At 39.2% G+C, this 18,572-nt stretch overlaps 1 protein-coding gene across 2 annotated transcripts in view; it reads right to left on the reverse strand.

The window, feature by feature from the left end:
• PKNOX2 (PBX/knotted 1 homeobox 2) overlaps positions 1-18,572 on the reverse strand; it is a 355,675-nt gene that overhangs the window by 51,398 nt on the left and 285,705 nt on the right. For both annotated transcript variants that reach the window (XM_031960947.1, XM_031960946.1), the window contains one exon: positions 13,209-13,380. In XM_031960947.1, coding sequence (XP_031816807.1) covers positions 13,209-13,380 — 172 coding nt within the window. The remainder of the gene's footprint in view (positions 1-13,208; positions 13,381-18,572) is intronic.

Below are 18,572 nucleotides of genomic sequence, written 5' to 3' on the forward strand. Positions count from 1 at the left end.
AACATTAAGCCTTTGGTCTTTATATAACAACCATTTCAACCTCACTAGACTGAAGCCTCCTTTGTGAAAATGAATAATATCTGACAATGATAACTAATGTTTTGAAAGTGCTTTTTGATACATAAAGAACATCATCTGATCCTTACAACAACTACTTGTGAGATAATTGCTATTATTACCATCCTCATTTTATAGATGAGAAAACTGAGGCTGAGAACTGTTAAGTGATCTGTCCAGTGTCATATAGCTACAAGGCAGGATTTGAACTTGTCTTAAATCCAAGTCTAGCACTCTCTCCACTCTATATACCACCTAACTGTAAAAATAAAACAACTAAGCAAGAATATCTGATAGCACATCATACAAAATATATAATATTCTATCCTGGTTTCCCCTCATTTCTCTGCTAAAGGGAAAAGTAGTTTCATTATTGGTTGTCTGGGATCTTTATGGATTTTTCACTTTCTTAGTTCCTCTTCTTTTATGATCTTTTGATTTATATTATTTTAATCATATCTAACTGACCTCTTTGCTTTTCCTATTTGAGGTGGCACAGTGCAGGAAACACAGGACCTAAAATTAGGAACAACTGAGTTCAAATACTTCCTCACATATTCACTAATTCTGTGACCTTGAGGTGGATATTATGGGCAAGGGAAGAGGCTTCCCATGAGCACTGAAAGTAGTGAGGCATGTATTGGCAATGGACCAGCCTTCAACTGGACTGTGATTTAGGCTTGGAAGAGATGTAAAAAATCTAGTCCCAATGCTTCTTTTTACAAATTAGGAAACTGAGTCCCAGAGGAACAAAGTGATTTGCCAAAAGATACAATTATTGAATGCCAAAGCTGAGATTCAAACTCATGTTTTACAATTTCAAGTTTCAACATTTTCCAACTCTATCACCCTGGTACTCACTGAGATCAATTATTTGGAGACTGATGAACTAAATGGCAAATTCACCAAAGCCTATGATAAGACTCTGTTGACTATTTCTTTGGTATTTTCCAAGAGTGTTTTTCAAGGCTCTCTGCCTATGGGGGGCATTAAGCCCATGATGTAGATTGGCTGACAGAGTGAAGGATAAAAATTCTATGTCTTGCACATAGGACAAGTTAACAAAGTCAAAGAGAATGAATGGAAGGGATAATTAATTTTCTGGGGAAAAAAGTAGACTAGCCTGTGTAGTTACCTTAATTTGTCATATTCTGGGAGTGAACCTCTTATTTTATATATCATAATGCCTAGAATGGTGCTAGGGCAAAGATTATTCAATAACTTACCTATTGATTAACTGAGATTTAGTCAAGCATAGTATAAAGGAATTGATTAGAAAAGCATTTATTAAGCACCAACTATGTGCTGGCCACTGTGCTAAAAACTTTATATCTATAAAAACTTTATAGATATTTAATTTGATCCTCACTAAAACCTTAGGTTAACAGATCCTATTATAATTTCCATTTTATAGTTAAGTAAACTTAAGGAGGCAGAGATGAAGAAATGTGCCCAGGATCACAGAGTTAGTAATTGAGGTCATATTTGAATTGAGGTCTTCCTGAGTACAGTCCTAGTGATCTATCTGTTGCTTCATCTGCTTGTCTCTTGATGGACAATGTAACTAGAAGGAGTAAGAATCTAGGCCAGGAACACAAGATCTGGGGATACCTAAACATCTATAAAGTCATCCTCACTTTGATTCCTCTCTCTTCCATCTATCTTCCTGGCAGTGTACCCTCTATTTCTCCAGTCTTCCCTCCCTCATGCGTGGTGCAACAACTTCACAATTACTGCTCCTTTCCTCTCTCTAGCATCCTTTGAATGGCCCGCACACTAGACTGGAAGATACCATGGTGAATCATATGATCTAGCCATTTGCCTTTAGATTGATAAATGTCTAAATAGTCAAGCACAGATGGCTGTCACTTCCCATCTTGACACTGTCTAGAAATAGACTTAGAGCCTTAGTAGGTGTTTCAAGGTTTTATCACTTGGTTGGTCAAGAAGTTTGGTTTTATGTCCAGCTAAAATCCTTCCAGCTTTAAGTTAAATTTCTTTCCTCTTATTCAATTTTTCATAAACATGGAAAACAATTGATTAGCATTTCATTTATAAACTCTTCCTGTAGTAGAAGGTTGTATTCAAGTCACCTTTGAGCAGGCAAAATAATTCCAGAAAAATAATTCTCCAGGAAAAATAATTCTAATTTGTTTCACTTTCTTCTCACATAAGAGGCAGTATGATATAACGGAAGAAGCAAAAGATACGAAATCAAAGGTCCTGAATTCAAATCCTGATCCTAGTACTTATTACCCAGAAGCAACAACTTTCCCAGGCTTCTACTACAAAATGAGAGAACTGAACTCCAAAGACCTTCTTTTCAAGCTCTGAATGCTACAATCTTTTCCTACTCCCTAATTATCTTTGATGTTCTTAGCAACTTCTCTAATTTCTCCACATTCTTTTCAAACATACAATAATTGAGACATAATATGCTAGTTTGAGTATAATCAAGAAAGAAAGCAGTTTGCATACAACCAATATCTTAGTATAGTGCCTGGAACATAATGAGTACTCTTTATAAACCAACTAACCAACTAACTAATTAACTCTCTCATTCTGTCTCTTTGTGCTTGTAGCCCCTCTTTAATGCTGCCATTTTTCACAATAGAACACTATTGCTTGCTCATACCCTTTAGTCAACTATACACCCTGGTCTTCCTCATTCTACATTTATATTGTTTAGCTTTTGCTACTAAGAATAGATCACTTTGTACTCGTTCTTGTTGAATTTCATTCTCATATGACGAGTTTTCCAAGATTATTTTGAATGTTGTTCTTGTCTTCTAGTATAGTAACAATTCTATAGAAAACAGTGCCCTCTGTAAATCTGTTAAGTATCATCTCCATTTTTCTTTTTTTTGTATAAAACTTCCATACCACAAAATAGTTTTGTGATGTTGGCTAAGTCAACTAAATTCAATGAGCCTCACTTTCTTCACCCCCCAAAAAATGGTTAGCCTAAATGTCCAGTAGATCCCTTCCAAATCTAAACTCATTACCTCTAGATTCCCTATGAAATGTTTGTTGCTCTTCCCCTTCTCCCATGCCCTTCTAGTGCAGGATTTTAGAATCAAGGAATCTTAGAAACTGAAGGGATTTCAGGGTTCATTTAATATAATCTGTCACTGCACATAGGAATTGTCTTTAAAATATCCCTGAAGGTGTTTAGACTGGCTCTATTTGAACATTTCCATTGAGGGGGTAACCATGATCTTATATGGCAGCCCATTCTCCTGCCAAACAGTTCTAATTATTAAAAAGTTCTTTCTCATAATGAATTTTATCATAAAATATATGATATAATCTCAGAGGTCATGTAGTACAATACATATTCCTAAGGAGGAATTTCTTTGACAATGTGGCTGACAAAGAGTCATCCTGCCTCTATGTGAAGACTGACTTCTCAAGTCAATCCATTCTATTTTAGGACAATCTTATTTATTAGGTTGTTTATCCTTATCCTGGGGAAACACTTCTTCTCTGTAATTTCCACTAATTGGTTAGTTTGGCAAGATAAATACTATATGACATATCATTCAGTACTTAAACACAGTTATCATGATCACCTCCTCTCCATTCCCACTTCCCCCTTTATTTCTTCTCCATGGCTTTAATTCTGCACTTTGGAGCCATTTTATCTCTATTTGAAGGCAGCTATATTCTTCTCTCTAAGACTTCTCTTCCTAAGACTAAAACATCCTTAGTTTGTTCAATTATTTCTCATATGACATTGTTTAAAGAGTCTTCTGGTTGTCTTCCTTTGGACTCATGATAAATTATTAATATCTCTCTTAGACTGTGGTGGCCCAGACTTAAACAAAGTATTCCCTATGTGGTCTGACCAGAGCAAAATGCACTTGGTCTAAATCTTCTTTTTTCTGGATACTATGTTTCTATTAATTATTCAACAAACAAGTATTTATTGAGTGCTTACTATGTACTAGGTTCTTTGCCAAGCACTGAAGAGACAACAAATGATTAAAAGATGGGGTTAGCATTTTTGGCTGCCATAGTAGATCATATTGAAGCTATGGTCCACTAAGTCTCTCAGGTCTTTCTCATATGAACTGTTCTCTGTTATATCTAACCCATTCAATAATTATGTGATTGGTTTACTTAAGGTGTAGGAATCTATATGTGCCTCTATTAAATTCTGTCTTGTTTTCAGTCCATAATCCAAGGCTTTACCTACTTCTCCCATATTTGTGTCATCTGAAAATTTGTTGTGCCATATGTCTTTAAATCATTAATAAAAATGTTAAATCAGAGAGGAGAAAACACTCACAGAAATGACACAGATGTGCATCTAGGTTACCTTCCATTCAATACTTTAGGCATACTTATACAGATTAAGAATCTGCCCACCTATATTGGTGAAACTGACTACCAAGCTTCAATCAATCATTCAACAAATATTATATGCCTACTATGTGCTTAGCACTGGGGATACAAAGAAAAACTGAAATATTCCCATCCCTCAAAAAGCTTACATCTTATTAGGGAGGTCTTTTTCACAAGTGTATTATGAGGGGTTTTGTCAAATGACTTCCTGAAATCCAAGCATATTTTCTGCAGTATTTCTCTTATCTAACAGAAGTACAAAACTGTTTTTTAAAAAGCATCTATGTTCGCATATTCACAACCAGCAATGATGACTAAAGAGGATTATAGTCAATGTTAGAGGGTCTATGGAAAGATAGACACATCAGTCCACAATTGATAAAAGTTTTGAATTAACCTAAAAAGCAATTGGAATTAGTTTAAAAAGAAAAGGACTCAAATTTTCCTACTATATTTTCACCCAAATATCCTATTGTTTGGCATATTACCTAATAAGGCCAAAGATAGAAAGAAAATCCCATATGAACCAAATATTAAAAGCAGCATTTTATGTGGTAACAAGAACTGGAAGCAATGTGCACATCTATTGATCCAGGAATATTTAAACATTTGTGTAATGACTGAATAGAATATTACTGTGCTTTAAGAAATAACATGTATATATACTTCAACAACAATACTATATGATGACCAGTTCTGATGGACCAGGCCATCCTCAGCAACGAGATCAACCAAATCATTTCTAATGGAGCAGTAATGAACTGAACTAGCTATGCCCAGAAAAAGAACTCTGGGAGATGACTAAAAACCATTACATTGAATTCCCAATCCCTATATTTATGCACACCTGCATTTTTGATTTCCTTCACAAGCTAATTGTACAATATTTCAGAGTCTGATTCTTTTTGTACAGCAAAATAACGTTTTGGTCATGTATACTTATTGTGTATCTAATTTATATTTTAATATATTTAACATCTACTGGTCATCCTGCCATCTAGGGGAGGGGGTGGGGGGGTAAGAGGTGAAAAATTGGAACAAGAGGTGGCAATTGTTAATGCTGTAAAGTTACCCATGTATATATCCTGTAAATAAAAGGCTATTAAATTAAAAAAAAATAACATGTAAAGAATTCTTAGAAGCATGAAAAGACAGATGAATTGTTTCTAGGTGAAATCAGCAGAACCGGGAAAATAACCATACATGATGATTACCACAATGCTAAGAGAACCAAAAAAAAATGCTAATAATTATAATGGTCAAGCTCAGCTCTTGAAAAGAGTTAATAAAATTCACTTTCCTTCCTTCTTGCAGAAGTGAGGGATGAGGAAAGTATAGATATGGGATATTACATTCACTATTAGATAGAAAGGATATATTGGTTGGTTTTGTTTATCTTTTTTTCACTCTTTTATTATTGTAAGATATGGTTTACTTGTGAGAAAGTGGGGAGGAATGTATATGGAAGTGGAGATATAAAAACCAAAAGGTATCAATAAAAAATTTTTAAAAATATTTATATTTATAGCTATCACATTCTATTTGGATTTCATGCCTATCTGTTTTGCTTCCACCTAGTCCTAGAAGGAAGGAACTTAATTTTTTTTTCTGTAAAATGCCCACATTGCAGCATCAAAATACTTTACAGTATGCCATCTGCAAAAGGGAAACTCAATAAATGTTTGCCCAATAAAAGAATGAATGACTGCATAGATGGATGAATGGGTAAGTAAATGTGACTTTGCAAAAAGCTCATATGTCTGCTTGGCCAGTTATTCTAGGCCAATAGTAAAAAAAAAAAAAAAAAAAAAGGAAAGAGTTAAATCCTTATGGATGTCTTGGAAGGCCAAGATCTCTTTAAAGGTTGGCGGTAAGGTGGACACAGATCTATCTGTAGTTGGGGTCCAAGTGTTTAGTAAAAGCAAGAAGCAGGAGAGGAAACAATTTCAGTCCTCCTTTCCAAAAAGGAGTCATGGAGGCAGTAACAAATCTACCAAAAAAAAAAAAAAAAAAAGTAGACAAGGAGAGCAGGTCAGGATTCCTAGGATTATCTGAGAGCCAAATCACAAAATGGTGAAGTATCATGAAACAAGGCCAGAGCTGGTCCTATAGAGCTCAGTAAGAGTTCAGTCTGTATTCTTCCTAAGGATAAAGTGGCTGAATAGAGTGATCCTGGGAGTTATGAGAACTGAATTCCAGTTCTGGTTCTGATTTTTGCTAGCCATGTGACCCTGAGAAAGTCCTTTAATCTCTATTGTCCTCAGTCAGTCTCCTAATCTGGAAAATGGGAATGAAAATAATAAATGTACTACATAACTTGTAGAAGAGTTATGAGGAAAATGCTTCATGAAACTTTAAAGTGCTATATAAAAGCAGAGCTTTTTCTCCTTATTCCAGATGACCTGCAGCAGGTTTCTCCTGCAAAGAAGGATAATTCTAGCTTTCTATTCCTACTGAGGAGAGTTTATGACCATCACAAATTCATGGTGTGCCCCGAGTTCTCTCTCTTTGTAAGAAGTGTTGGTAATAAAACAATCTGCAGCCTGAATATAGAAATGGACTAGTGCTAGACAATGTCTATAAACCACTGGTGCCATCAAAGCTGAGATTCAATGAGCAACTCCCCTAGACTGATCAGAGATGAAGCAGTCATGGAGCAAAAGAGAAATAACTATATGATCATAAAAGCAGAGCTAAAGGGGGCCTTAGAGACTAGTGAAAGCTCTTCAATTAACAGAGGAAGAAACTGAGTCTCAGGTGATGTAATTGGCCCAAAAATAAAACAAGCAATAAGTGGCAGATCTATGAAGCCAAATCTGGTTTTAATGCAGGTTTGGAAAAGAGGAGAGAAAAGAAAGATTAGAGACATTTCAGAGGATTGTGAAATGAAAATAAGAAAATGATTGTAAGAGATTGGAAAGAATCCAGAAATATGGATTCTAATCTCAACACTGCCACAAACTAGTTGTGTGATTTTGGATATGTCACTTGGTCTCCCTGATGTAAACTATAAAATGAGGGGATAGATTAGATTATCCCAAAGTTCTCCGAGTCAAATGTACATTTCACAGAAGTTAGTACCGGTTTGTCTTCAGTGAAAATCTTAGGTGTTTTTTAACCTATATCTCCCCTGAACCTCTCTCTGGCTCTTAGAGCATGAAGTGGCTTGACCCAGCAAGAACAATTGCCCAGGCAAGGAGAGTCCAGAGCATGGACTATAATGAACTGTTCTTGGACAGGACTCCGGAGAATTGGCCTGGACCTCCTACAATGGGTTGGGGAAGCTGTGGTCAGGGGGCCAGCAGGCCTGAAAATTGAGGCCCCTACTCCAGGGCTGGCTCTGTGGTCAGGAACCATAACCTGTCCCTTGAGTCACGCTGGAGTCTCATTAAAACAGGCCTCATAAATGTTAAGAAATTTACACATAAAAAAATGCCATGCATGAAACTGAACCGTACGTTTTACAGCCCCGGTTTGAAATCTTGCATAATCTATAAAACTTCGGCCCTGTGCCTCAGGGGCCTGTAAATCAGATTTTATAAAACAAAAAGCCTTTACCTTTCAAAGGGGTTTGAGGAACTTGCAAATTTTACAAACTTTACCAAGTGCCAGCCAGTGGCTGCTGGTAATAGGGTAGGGTAAGGAATGAAGGAGAAAGGAAAGGAGGGTAAGAGAAGAAGGGGGTAAGGAACTGGCAGAGGTGGGACAGACTGAAGAAAAGATCTGTACTTCAGAGAAGGAAGCAGTCAGACAGTCACAGGACCAGAACATTGGCAAAAACGAACCCCTGGGCAGAGGAGGCGATCCAAGGACTAATCAGTTTATGTGTTGGAAGACAAACATTTATGGTCCTCATATAGGTTATGAAAAATTTATTATAAAGACTTCAAGGGCTTAAACACCATTGGGCAGACAAACATCAACTTAAAATACTGGAGACTTGAGTTTAACTCTATATTGTCAAAAATTCATATTTCTATAGCGCTTCAAAATGTACTTTCCCTATACCAGCCCTGTAAAGCAGGTGGTTGTAAATATTATTATTCACCTTTTACAGATGAAGAAACTGAGGCTTTTAGGAGGCTTTACTTGCCCAGAATCACCAAGATTGTTGGCATCTGAAGCAAGATTCGATCCCATGTTTCCTGATGACCAACACGGTAAATGCATAATAAATGCTTGCTGACTCATTGACTCCTGGTCCAACACTGTTTCTCTGAGCACATTGCTCATTTTATGACTGGGCAACTCCTTGACCTGCTCTCTCCTCACCCATAAAATGAAGAGTCTATCTCTAAGGCTCCTTCCCATTCTAACCAGATCTTTAAAAGTGAAGGATCCAGGTAGGTGGAAATCCCTAAGGGAGAAGGTTCTTCTGAATCCTAGGAAGCCCTCCTTGTTCTTCTGGGCAACTCTGGAGAGAACTCAGCCATTCTTAATTGAAGGCTGCTACTTCAGGGAAAATTTAGAGTGTGGAAGGGATGTGGGGAAAGTCAGTATTAGGGAAGAGCAGAGAAAGGGTGTGTTCAAATGGCAATTGAAGGGAGGCAACTTGCAGCCTTATTGGACTTGGGGGAAAAATGAAGTCTAGAGGGAGGCCCAGCATCTGGCAATGAGGTATTTCAGAGGGCCAAAGTTTCCCCAGACCCAAGTGTCCCCCTGACAATCCCATTTATGAAAGTCAATATTCAAGGGCAAAGGAAAGCTGCCCTGACACACATATATATAAAAAATAAATCTCTCAATTATCTCAGCTCATTTGCTTGGGGTCTCTCATTTTATGTCCCTGCTCGGCTGCGCAGTATATCTGTCCGGATAAAGAGTTACAGTCCGCTGAGCTACGTGTGCGGGGTTGTAAAAAATACAGATGCCAAATTAACTGACTGTGGCACTCGGCAGCTGATTGAGCTGATAATGACGCGATCTGACCTTTTTCTAATTTCTAATTATGTGCATCTCGGCTGTGCCGGCGACATGATTCTTGTTCTAATGATGGCCCCCGTGGCTGGCCTTTTCATCTCCTTCCTGACCATGTCAAGGCAGAGGGTGGGAGAGAGCAGTGGGCATTGGCTGATACCCCAAAAGAAAGCCCTCACCCTCAAGCCTCTGGTGGTAAGGCACAGGAATGAAGCTAAGAAAAAAGGGCCAGGAAGTATGGTTAATTAATTGATCAGTGCTTTTTTTGGCCAGATTTACACAATTGGTGAATCAAGCAATCGTCCAGGGAAAACAAAGGCAGGCCATTTGGTTCCTGAATGAGATTCTTCTTTGCCCATGAGTAGACAGTTTATCCATATGGATCAAAGAATTATCCAGAGAATTAGTTGGCTCTCTGTTTAGCACCTAAGGAGGTAAAAATTCAGACTAAGAAAACATTTAGGACATAAAACCAAAGACCAATAGAGTTTCTAAGGAAGCCTTGCTAATAGCCAATATGCTAAAAGGGACCTATCGGAATATCTAATTTGGACTCTCCATTTTACGGAAGAAGAGATGGCGTCCCCAAAAGAAGAACTGGTTTGCCTAAGGTCATACTCCCAATTAGTAGTAGATTATCCATTTCTGGTGCTTTATGCCCATGTACCATCTCTCTCCTGCTTTGGATCATGAGGCAAGAATCTGATTTTATACAGTCCTCTGAAGTCCAGGGAGAAAGAGGAGAAAAAAGTGCTTAGGTGATAAATTGTTCATAGTTGCCAAGTTGCAATAGGATTGTGGCTAGACCATAAGCCACTGTGCCAGGGAGAGTAAGAGAAGAGGTCTGAAGTCTTTATGGCAGCAAGTCTTATGATTGTTCAGCTTCCACAGGACTCTTGCCTTGCATTCTAGGTCTTCCTCATTACTTTGCAGATCGTGGGCTATGGTCAGGGGAGGATACCAGGCATTTCCAAAGACTTATAAGGATCCTCTTCTAGGGAGGGCAAAAGTGGAACAATGCTGGATACCCCTAAATACCAGGCAGAGAACTCTGGATATACCTGTCTCTTACCATCATTCTTTCTCTCATGTTTACAAAAGCTTCCATACATCTATTCTATTCTATACCACACTAACCCATGAGCTTTAGGAGCCAGTCCCAGTTATTCAACCATGATCATAACAATAGCTAGCATTTTTATCCTCAAAACAACTTAGGAGGTAGGGACTATTATTATCCCTGTTCTATTAAGAAAACTGAGGCAAATAGAGGTTAGATCATTTACCCAGGGTCAGACTTAGTATCTTCAGGTAGTATTTGAACTCAGGTCTTCCTGACTCCAAATCTAACACTGTAGCTACTGTGCCATCTTGCTCCCTTGTTCATGGACAGATGACCCAAAGGGTAGGATAAATTTATTTGTTAGACCCTTAGCAGAAATTGGTAAAACTGCCCTCTACAGTATAGCTCCAACTCTACTTTCTCAGGTACTAACTAGTATTCCTCTTTGTGTACTTTACATTTCATCCTAATTAATTAATTAATTGTTTGATCCCTACTGTTCTTCCTCTACCCTCTTCACTCCCCTTGGTTTCACTAATAGTGTCCTAGATACCTAAAATGGACATTTCTCCCATGCTTACAGGCTGAAATAGTCCCTTTCTTTCAAAGCCCAAAGGATTGTCCATGAAATCTTCCCAGATTGAATTGGAAAAATTCTAGGTCCTTGAATTGCTCTCAATGGAGATTTCTCATTTATATTTATTGTATAACTCATAGACTCCTTGGGGTCAGGAATTATGCTATTTTTGTGTATCACTGTACATTGCACTAGACAACAGTCCAGTGCCTAATGCTCTGTTCTGCACATAGTATATACTTAACACATGTTGGTTGAATTGGGTTGAGTTGCCCTCAGTGTACAACAACTCCTCCTATCCTCATCTCAAGCACTCTTTCTGGCTCATCTTATTCCCTAGATCAAGTTTCCAAAACTGTGGGGTCTCCTTTCCATGGGAGCTCTTTCCATAACCACTAACCTCGAGTTTCTGCAAAGAAAATGGCATAGATAATAAGAAGCCCTGGATAATCACAAAGCTATCTGCATTTGTATCTGATTTGAGGATGCACTAGTACATGTATGCTTGGTTTTTTTAAGTGTGTTTTCCTCACTCAGTGTTGTCTGAGTGAAAATTAATATGTCATATGTCCTGGTTAGATAGAGAGTAGCTCGATGGTAGATGAACATAGTCAGTAGCATCATAGGTTTGAGCAGAGAGAGGATAAACCAAAGATGTACCAAACATCCATGGAAAATGGAGAGTTTGCTATAAATAATTCAACCCTGACTCTACTTCTGAAAATTATTAACAAAACGTATGTATATGTGTGCGTACTCTCTGTCTTTCAAGCTTTCTCTGGATATACCTGTCTCTTATCCTCATTCCTTCTCTCACATTTGCAAAAGCTCCCATACATATATTCTATTTCATGCCATACTAACCATGAGCTTTAGGCGCCTTTCCCAGTTATTCCCTGATCATAATAATAGCTAGCATTTTTATCCTCAAAACAACCCTGGGAGGTAAGAGCTATTATTATCTCCATTTTTACAATTAAGGAAACTGAGGCAAGAGGTTAAATGATTTGCCCAAGGTCAGAGAATTAGTATCTTCCCTCCCTCCCAAAGAAACTCAATAGAGAGAAAGGGTCTTGAAAGTCTATCCATCTGCTTCTGGGCAGGACCTCTTCTAGGCTTTCTCTTGAATTAATTTGCTGTCTGGATTACTCTCTTCTATTGACTAATGCTTATATACATCTGTTCTACCTCTCCGCATCATAGCATACTAGGCATTAGCTCAAAGTTGTAGTCCTGGCTCTGCTCCTAGCCAGTTATGCCAGGCAGCAAGCATTTATAGCAAGTAATTACAGCTCTCAGAGACTCAGTGTTCTTATCTGTGAAGTGAGATGAGTGATCTCTAAGGTCCCTCCAACTTGAACCTTCTATGAATGTTTAATCTTGAACCATTTTATAGTTCTCAAGAGTCCATGTAATACAATACAATGAGTCAGTAAGACCTTGATTCAAATACTATTGTCACACACATTGTCTTTGTGACCCAGGCTAAGTCACATAACACACCTAGGTGGCACAATGGACGGAGAAATAGTCCAAGAATCAGGGGGACTTGAACTCAAACCCAGTCTCAGACACTTAGTAAGCTCCAATTCATTTAGTCTCTACCCCAATTTCATGAACTGTAAAATGGAAGCATGGAAGAGGACGAGAATAGAAGATCAAATAAAATATTTGTAAAACACTTAACACAGTGTCCAATGCTTGTTCTCCTTCCCCCACCAGAAAACTTTAAGACTATATAAATTTCAGGATAGTTGCTGATCTACAGTGAGGCAAACATTTCCTTGATAGGAGTTCCTCACATCAGTGAATTCAAAGGAAAAAAATAGTTTCTGGGTAGAGGAAAACAGTAATTGTTGTAATTGTCCAAGTGTCCAAGCTATGGGTAGTGGAAGAACTCCCCACTCCATTAGAGTTACCTCTACTGCTTCTCTCCTTTTCAGGTTGTATATATTAAGACTCACATGATCATCAATTTAGAACTAGAAGAAACCTTCAAGATCAAGTCCAACTGTTTGATTCATAAATGAAGAAAGCAAGTCCCATAGAGATAAACAGACCAATAACAGCAGAGGAGAGCAGGTGAACCACAAGTGAGATTTCTCAAGTGATCCCAAAGGAAAACCTTGGCAGTCTGACCTATGACTGGTTTGGGAGCCTGATGGTGACTACTCAAAGAAAAGAGCAGTAGTGTTGGGAACGGTATGGGGATAAGAAGCCTGCCTGAAGGAAGAGAGAAGACTTTACCAGGTTGTCCAGTTCCGGGTCATCACTGAAGAAGGGCTTATGTTCCTGCTCTTGCTGATGAACGAAGTTCTCGATGTCCACGTCAAAGCTGGCTGAGGTGATGCACTCAGAGCCCTGGGTGGCCTGTTCACACTTCTCAAACAGCAGCGTCAGGAGTGGGAAGAGAGGGTGCCTGTAGGGGACACCGACAGTGCACACACACACAGACACACAGAGGCCATATTGCTTAGTAGGCAATCCCAGGGTCTCCTTAATACACTGGAGACCTTACCCTTACTTCTACGGCTTTTCCTCACTTAGAGGGAAGCCCTATATTGTAGATCATTCTCTCAAGTACTTGGAATATATTGGGTGAATACATTTTCTGCCCTGGATATAAATGTCAGAGCCAAATGACTCTAACTAGGGATCAGAAGTTCCTGTAGTCTGACTCTGAGAAGTACCCAGAAGGCTTCAGTTGTTGCTCAACTGGTACCTCCATTTTTTATTTTTAAAGACATTGCAGGAGCCAAGAACCCACCAGTGGAGGAAGTGCCTAATTTCTGTCAAAAGTCAACCCCGGAAGGAAATAATATGGGCACCCACCTACAGGATAAAATTAAAACTTGGTATTCAAGGCTCTCCACAATTATGAACTAACCTACCTTTCTAGTCTCAACCCCTAGTTTTTGTGGGGCCACTAAATCCTGCTTCTTTCTTTCTGGCTAAGTCTTAGCTGCTAGGAGAAAGGAAGGTATATATGGGTGCCTATAGAGCATCTCTCTACCAAACACAGAAACAGACTTTCCCTCTTCTTAAAAACTCTATACCTTGAGGAAAATAGATCATTAACTATCATACTCCACACTCTCCTATTTCTTTGACTACTCTTATAGAGTAGTCATAGAACCACTCTCTACACAAAAAGGACCCTCCCAGGTTCTCTGTAATTCTCCTCTCTCCCATATTCTTTTCAAATCTAGTTCAGAGAACAATAATCAATCAACACTAATATTTCTAAAAAGAAGTATTAGCAATTCACCCTAAGACTTCGTCTTCATATGGTCTGTCCAAAACAATTATCCATGACCACCATTCACCTATAAGAATATAAACTCTTGGAAGTCAGAAACTATTGTACTTGCTTATATTTATATCCACAGCACTTATCACAGTGCTGGGTATAGAGTAAATGCTTAAAATTTTTTCATTCATTCATTCCAACTATTGAAATTATATTATTCTTTAAGGTTTAACTGGGATGACCCCTTCACCTGACAGCCATTCCTAATCCTTAAACGAGAACTAACTCCTGCAATCTTAGTAGGCTCTATGTGTGTCTCTTATGTATTATTTTACATAATCATTATTTGTGTGCCTGTCTTATCTTCCCCTTGAATGTAAGCTTCTTGAAGGTAGACACCATGTCTTCCTTACCTTGAATTTTCCCCAGCATCTAGTACTTAGAGCATATCATATATATTTCATACTTTAAGAACAGAGTAGAGAGGCCATGCCCTTCACTGACACCAACCTGGTGATAAGTTCCTCCAAACATTGTTGGATTTTTCCTTGAACTACAAATGTCTAACACATTACTGGGGCCTGCCAGAGTTTACTGGCATACCTTATGAGAAACTCAATCTCATCTCTTTTCCACCAGGAGTCAATGAATAAAAACTTTGGGAAGTGCTTAGTAGTGTACATAATAGTTACTTAGTAAATGTTCATTGAATTATTAAATTGAAGCCCCAGAGTTGTGCATTGGTAAAAGGTTAGAACTCTGACCAGTCATAGGTTGCCCGGAGTTACCTGTCCTTGTGGTTTTGGGTGTGGAAGATCACATTTATATATGTCCACGATACTTCCCCTGTGGATGTAGGTGGCTATTAAGTGGAAATATCTTGCTATCTATAGACAATCACATGCATGACCACGAGCTCAAGTATTTGTACATATGAATGCTAACATGAAATTTTAGCTGCTGCTATATTGCATTCATGTCTATATGGACATTTGTAGTATCTATGTTTGGGCTTGCTTACATGTATAGCTCACATTTTTACTGAATAATTAATCTTAAAATTAAAGAGACAAGGAGAGAGAGAGAGAGAGAGAGAGAGAGGAAGAGAAGAAGAGAGGGAGGGGGAGAGAGAGGGAGAGAGAGAGAGAGAGAGAGAGAGAGAGAGAGAATGTATGTGTGACCTTGGATACTTCCATTATTAATAGTCCATTCCCTTCCCTGGGGTTCAGAAAAGCATCTGCAAATCCCTCCCTAGCCTAGCCTATCTCCTCAGACTCCTGTGGCCGTCAAATCCTGCTCCTTTCTCTCTGGTTAATCCCTAACTGCTAGGAGAAAGGGAGGTGTGCATCTACAGAGCATTTCCCTATCAAACACAAATTTCCCCATCCAGTGAAGCAGATGAAGTGTTGTTTATCTGCTATTGTCCACATATACTGAATAACTGAACACAGGATGGAAGAGAGGGTATCTTGTCTAGTGTGCCAAGACCTATGAGTCAAGAGAGGTTATGTAGAGAATAAGGAGAAGGAAAAGAGGACTTCCAAGATCTTTTCTAAGTCTAAAGGTCTGTTACTAAGAAAAAAAGCATGGAAAAAACCCTCAATTCTCCCTATGGCTGCTCCCCCCAAATCCTCCAACATACCTGGCTGGTCAGACCCAGGGACAGTGGGGAATGAGGAATAATAAATTCCTGCCTTCAGCTGAGCTGCTTAGTTTGGCAGAGAGCTTCCTGCAACCCCATCTTCCCTCTGATTTAGGGAGGGGAGTGGTACAGCACATAAACAGCTGGGCACTGAGGCTACAAGCAGGTGTGCAGCCTGCAGTTAAAGGGCTGGCATCTCGGGCAGCCCAACCCCGCCATCCATCGAGCTGGGAGAGCAACTGAGCACGGGCAGGAGAGTACTGAGGGAAGGCATGAGGAACAATGGGCTAGACAACCATCGGGCTGAAGACAAAGGGAGAACCAGGTGAAGGGGTTAAACTCCAGTATAAGTCTTCATTTGCAGCCACTAATACCACAGCATATTATAGTCTAATCTAACCTGATCCCAGTTTAATGCAAGATTCTCGAGGCCCTGAGCAGAATACCAAAGAAAGCCTCAGTGGCTGTAATTTAAGCAGAGCCCTGCAGTGGTTTAGCTGAGGGACATGAAAGGCAAATTCCAGACGGTGTTATGAATTATTGCGCCTTATGAACCTTTCTACTCTCAACAGATGCCTGCTGCCATTTAAACAGCCACTAGATCAATTAGGAATGAAAGGCACAAATCGACTCTGTACAAGGGCACTAAATTACCAGGAACTAATAATCCGCAGCAGTCATGCCAGGTGGTGGGAGTGCAGCCCCAAGCCCCCCAACCCTACCACCGTTCACCACACATCCCTCTTCTTTTGGGCAGAGCGAATGGTGCGTGCTTCTCCCAGCAGAAAAGGGAGCTCTGTGAGTATGTGTTTGTATGGGAGACGTGTGTGCAAGATAGGAAATGTGGTATCTGTTGTGGGTTGCATGAAGTGTATAAATAATGTGAGGAAGGGAGCACTGTATGGTTCAATGTGTGGTATTATTGGGTTTTGAATCAAAGATGCTGGGTTCTAATCCTGACTCTGCTGCCCTGTTCCCATGCACCAATCACTTATTCCCTCTGCGCCCATTTCACAAACTGTAAAGTAAGCTGGCAGGAATAGGCAAGGAGCACTGAAGACCTCTTTAGGTGTGAAGCTATGATTCTAAAGTAGGTGTGGCTACACAAATAAATAAATATATACATATACATATATACATATATATGTGTATATATATATATATATATATATATATATATATATCTGGTGTGTTCCTGTACAACATAGTGAGTTTCATATATGTCTAATTTGGGGTTTAGTTTTGGGGTACAATGGGTCCCACAAGCTGCTTCTTATTTTTCTTGGTTCCTGGGAGCTTATTCTTCAGCTGATTTAGAATTTAGTTCCTGTGAAATGAATGACCCTACAGCAAAGTAGGAAAAAGGGGCTTAGGGGCAGAAAGTTCAAATCTGGCCTCAGACACTCACTAGCTGTGTGACTCCAGACAAGTCACTTAATTCAGTTTGTATGAGTTTCCTCATATGTAAAATGAGTTGAAGAAGGAAATGGGAAACTTGCAAGGATCCTTGTAAGAAAACCCCAAAATCAGATCGTGAAGAGTTGAAAACAATTGAATAACAATTGGTAACCCGCTTTACTAGCTGAAGGAAGTCATCCTCATGGGGTATATAGGGGCTATCAAGAGGTTTGGAGGTAGTTGGGAGGGTGATGGTGTTAACTCAAATCATCACTAGAGAATGATTGTACTGGGGCATAATAATAGCATTTTATAGTAATTTTTAACAATTCTGAAGGGATCTTGAGGAGTCTGGGTTTAAATCTCAGTTTATTCATCTTGAGGCAAATCAATTCACCTTTTTAGGACTCAATTTCCTCAAGTTTAAAGTGAGAAAGCCAGGTCAGATAACCCCTAAAATTATTTTAACTCTAAATTCTATGATGTAAATCAACACTTTACATACTTTAATTTCCTTCCATGCCTAAAAGTCAGTCTGGTTCTGAATTAGTCCTGCGGTACAGGAGTAGGCTGGGTATTTGGGAAGTTCCCAGTGTCCCAGACTGAGATGATTCCTCAGCTCCCCAAGGCACCATGGTGGGGGAGCCAAATCAAGGGTCAAGTTTAATTTAGAAGACTCAGGCTCAACTCTCTGATGATGAATCTCACAGCCTGGCTACCCTGTAAAGAAGCAGTTGATCGAACATGGGCCCAAGAGGCCACGGAGGCCTTGGAATGAGGAGTCCAGCTGGGCAGTGGCAATCACTGAATTGCTTAGCATTTAGGGAACCACTCTGCAGTAAGCTTAGTGAAATCTGGAAGCCTGCCATTCTGGGCTCACACTATGCATCAGGAGCCATCAGGCAGGAAGGAAGGGGTATTATCCCCCATTTTAGAAATAGGAAAGGTAAAATCACACTTTCAGCAGTGCTGGGGGAAAGGTTCTTTTCCTTCTCTTCCCAGCAAGGTTCCCTTGGCTTCAGGGCAGAAACTACAAGGATACTAATACAGCACTTTGTGGATCTCCTGTCCCCTACTAAACCTCAAGTTCCTTCTTGATCCATCCTCATACTGCTAATTATAGCAAAAAAAGAGATTGAAGAAAACCTGGATTTGAGTACTAGCAGTGGAGCTTATTAACTACGTGACATTGGGTAAATCGTTTCACATCTTGAGGCCTTGCTTTTTGTGATCTGAAAACAATAATGCTATATGATTTCACAGAATGATTGTTGAGGAAAGTGCTTTGTAAACTTTAAAGCATCATTTAAAAGTAAGTTAT

This window comes from Sarcophilus harrisii, chromosome 3 (genome assembly GCF_902635505.1).
Source record: "Sarcophilus harrisii chromosome 3, mSarHar1.11, whole genome shotgun sequence".
NCBI classification, from domain to species: Eukaryota; Metazoa; Chordata; class Mammalia; order Dasyuromorphia; family Dasyuridae; genus Sarcophilus; species Sarcophilus harrisii.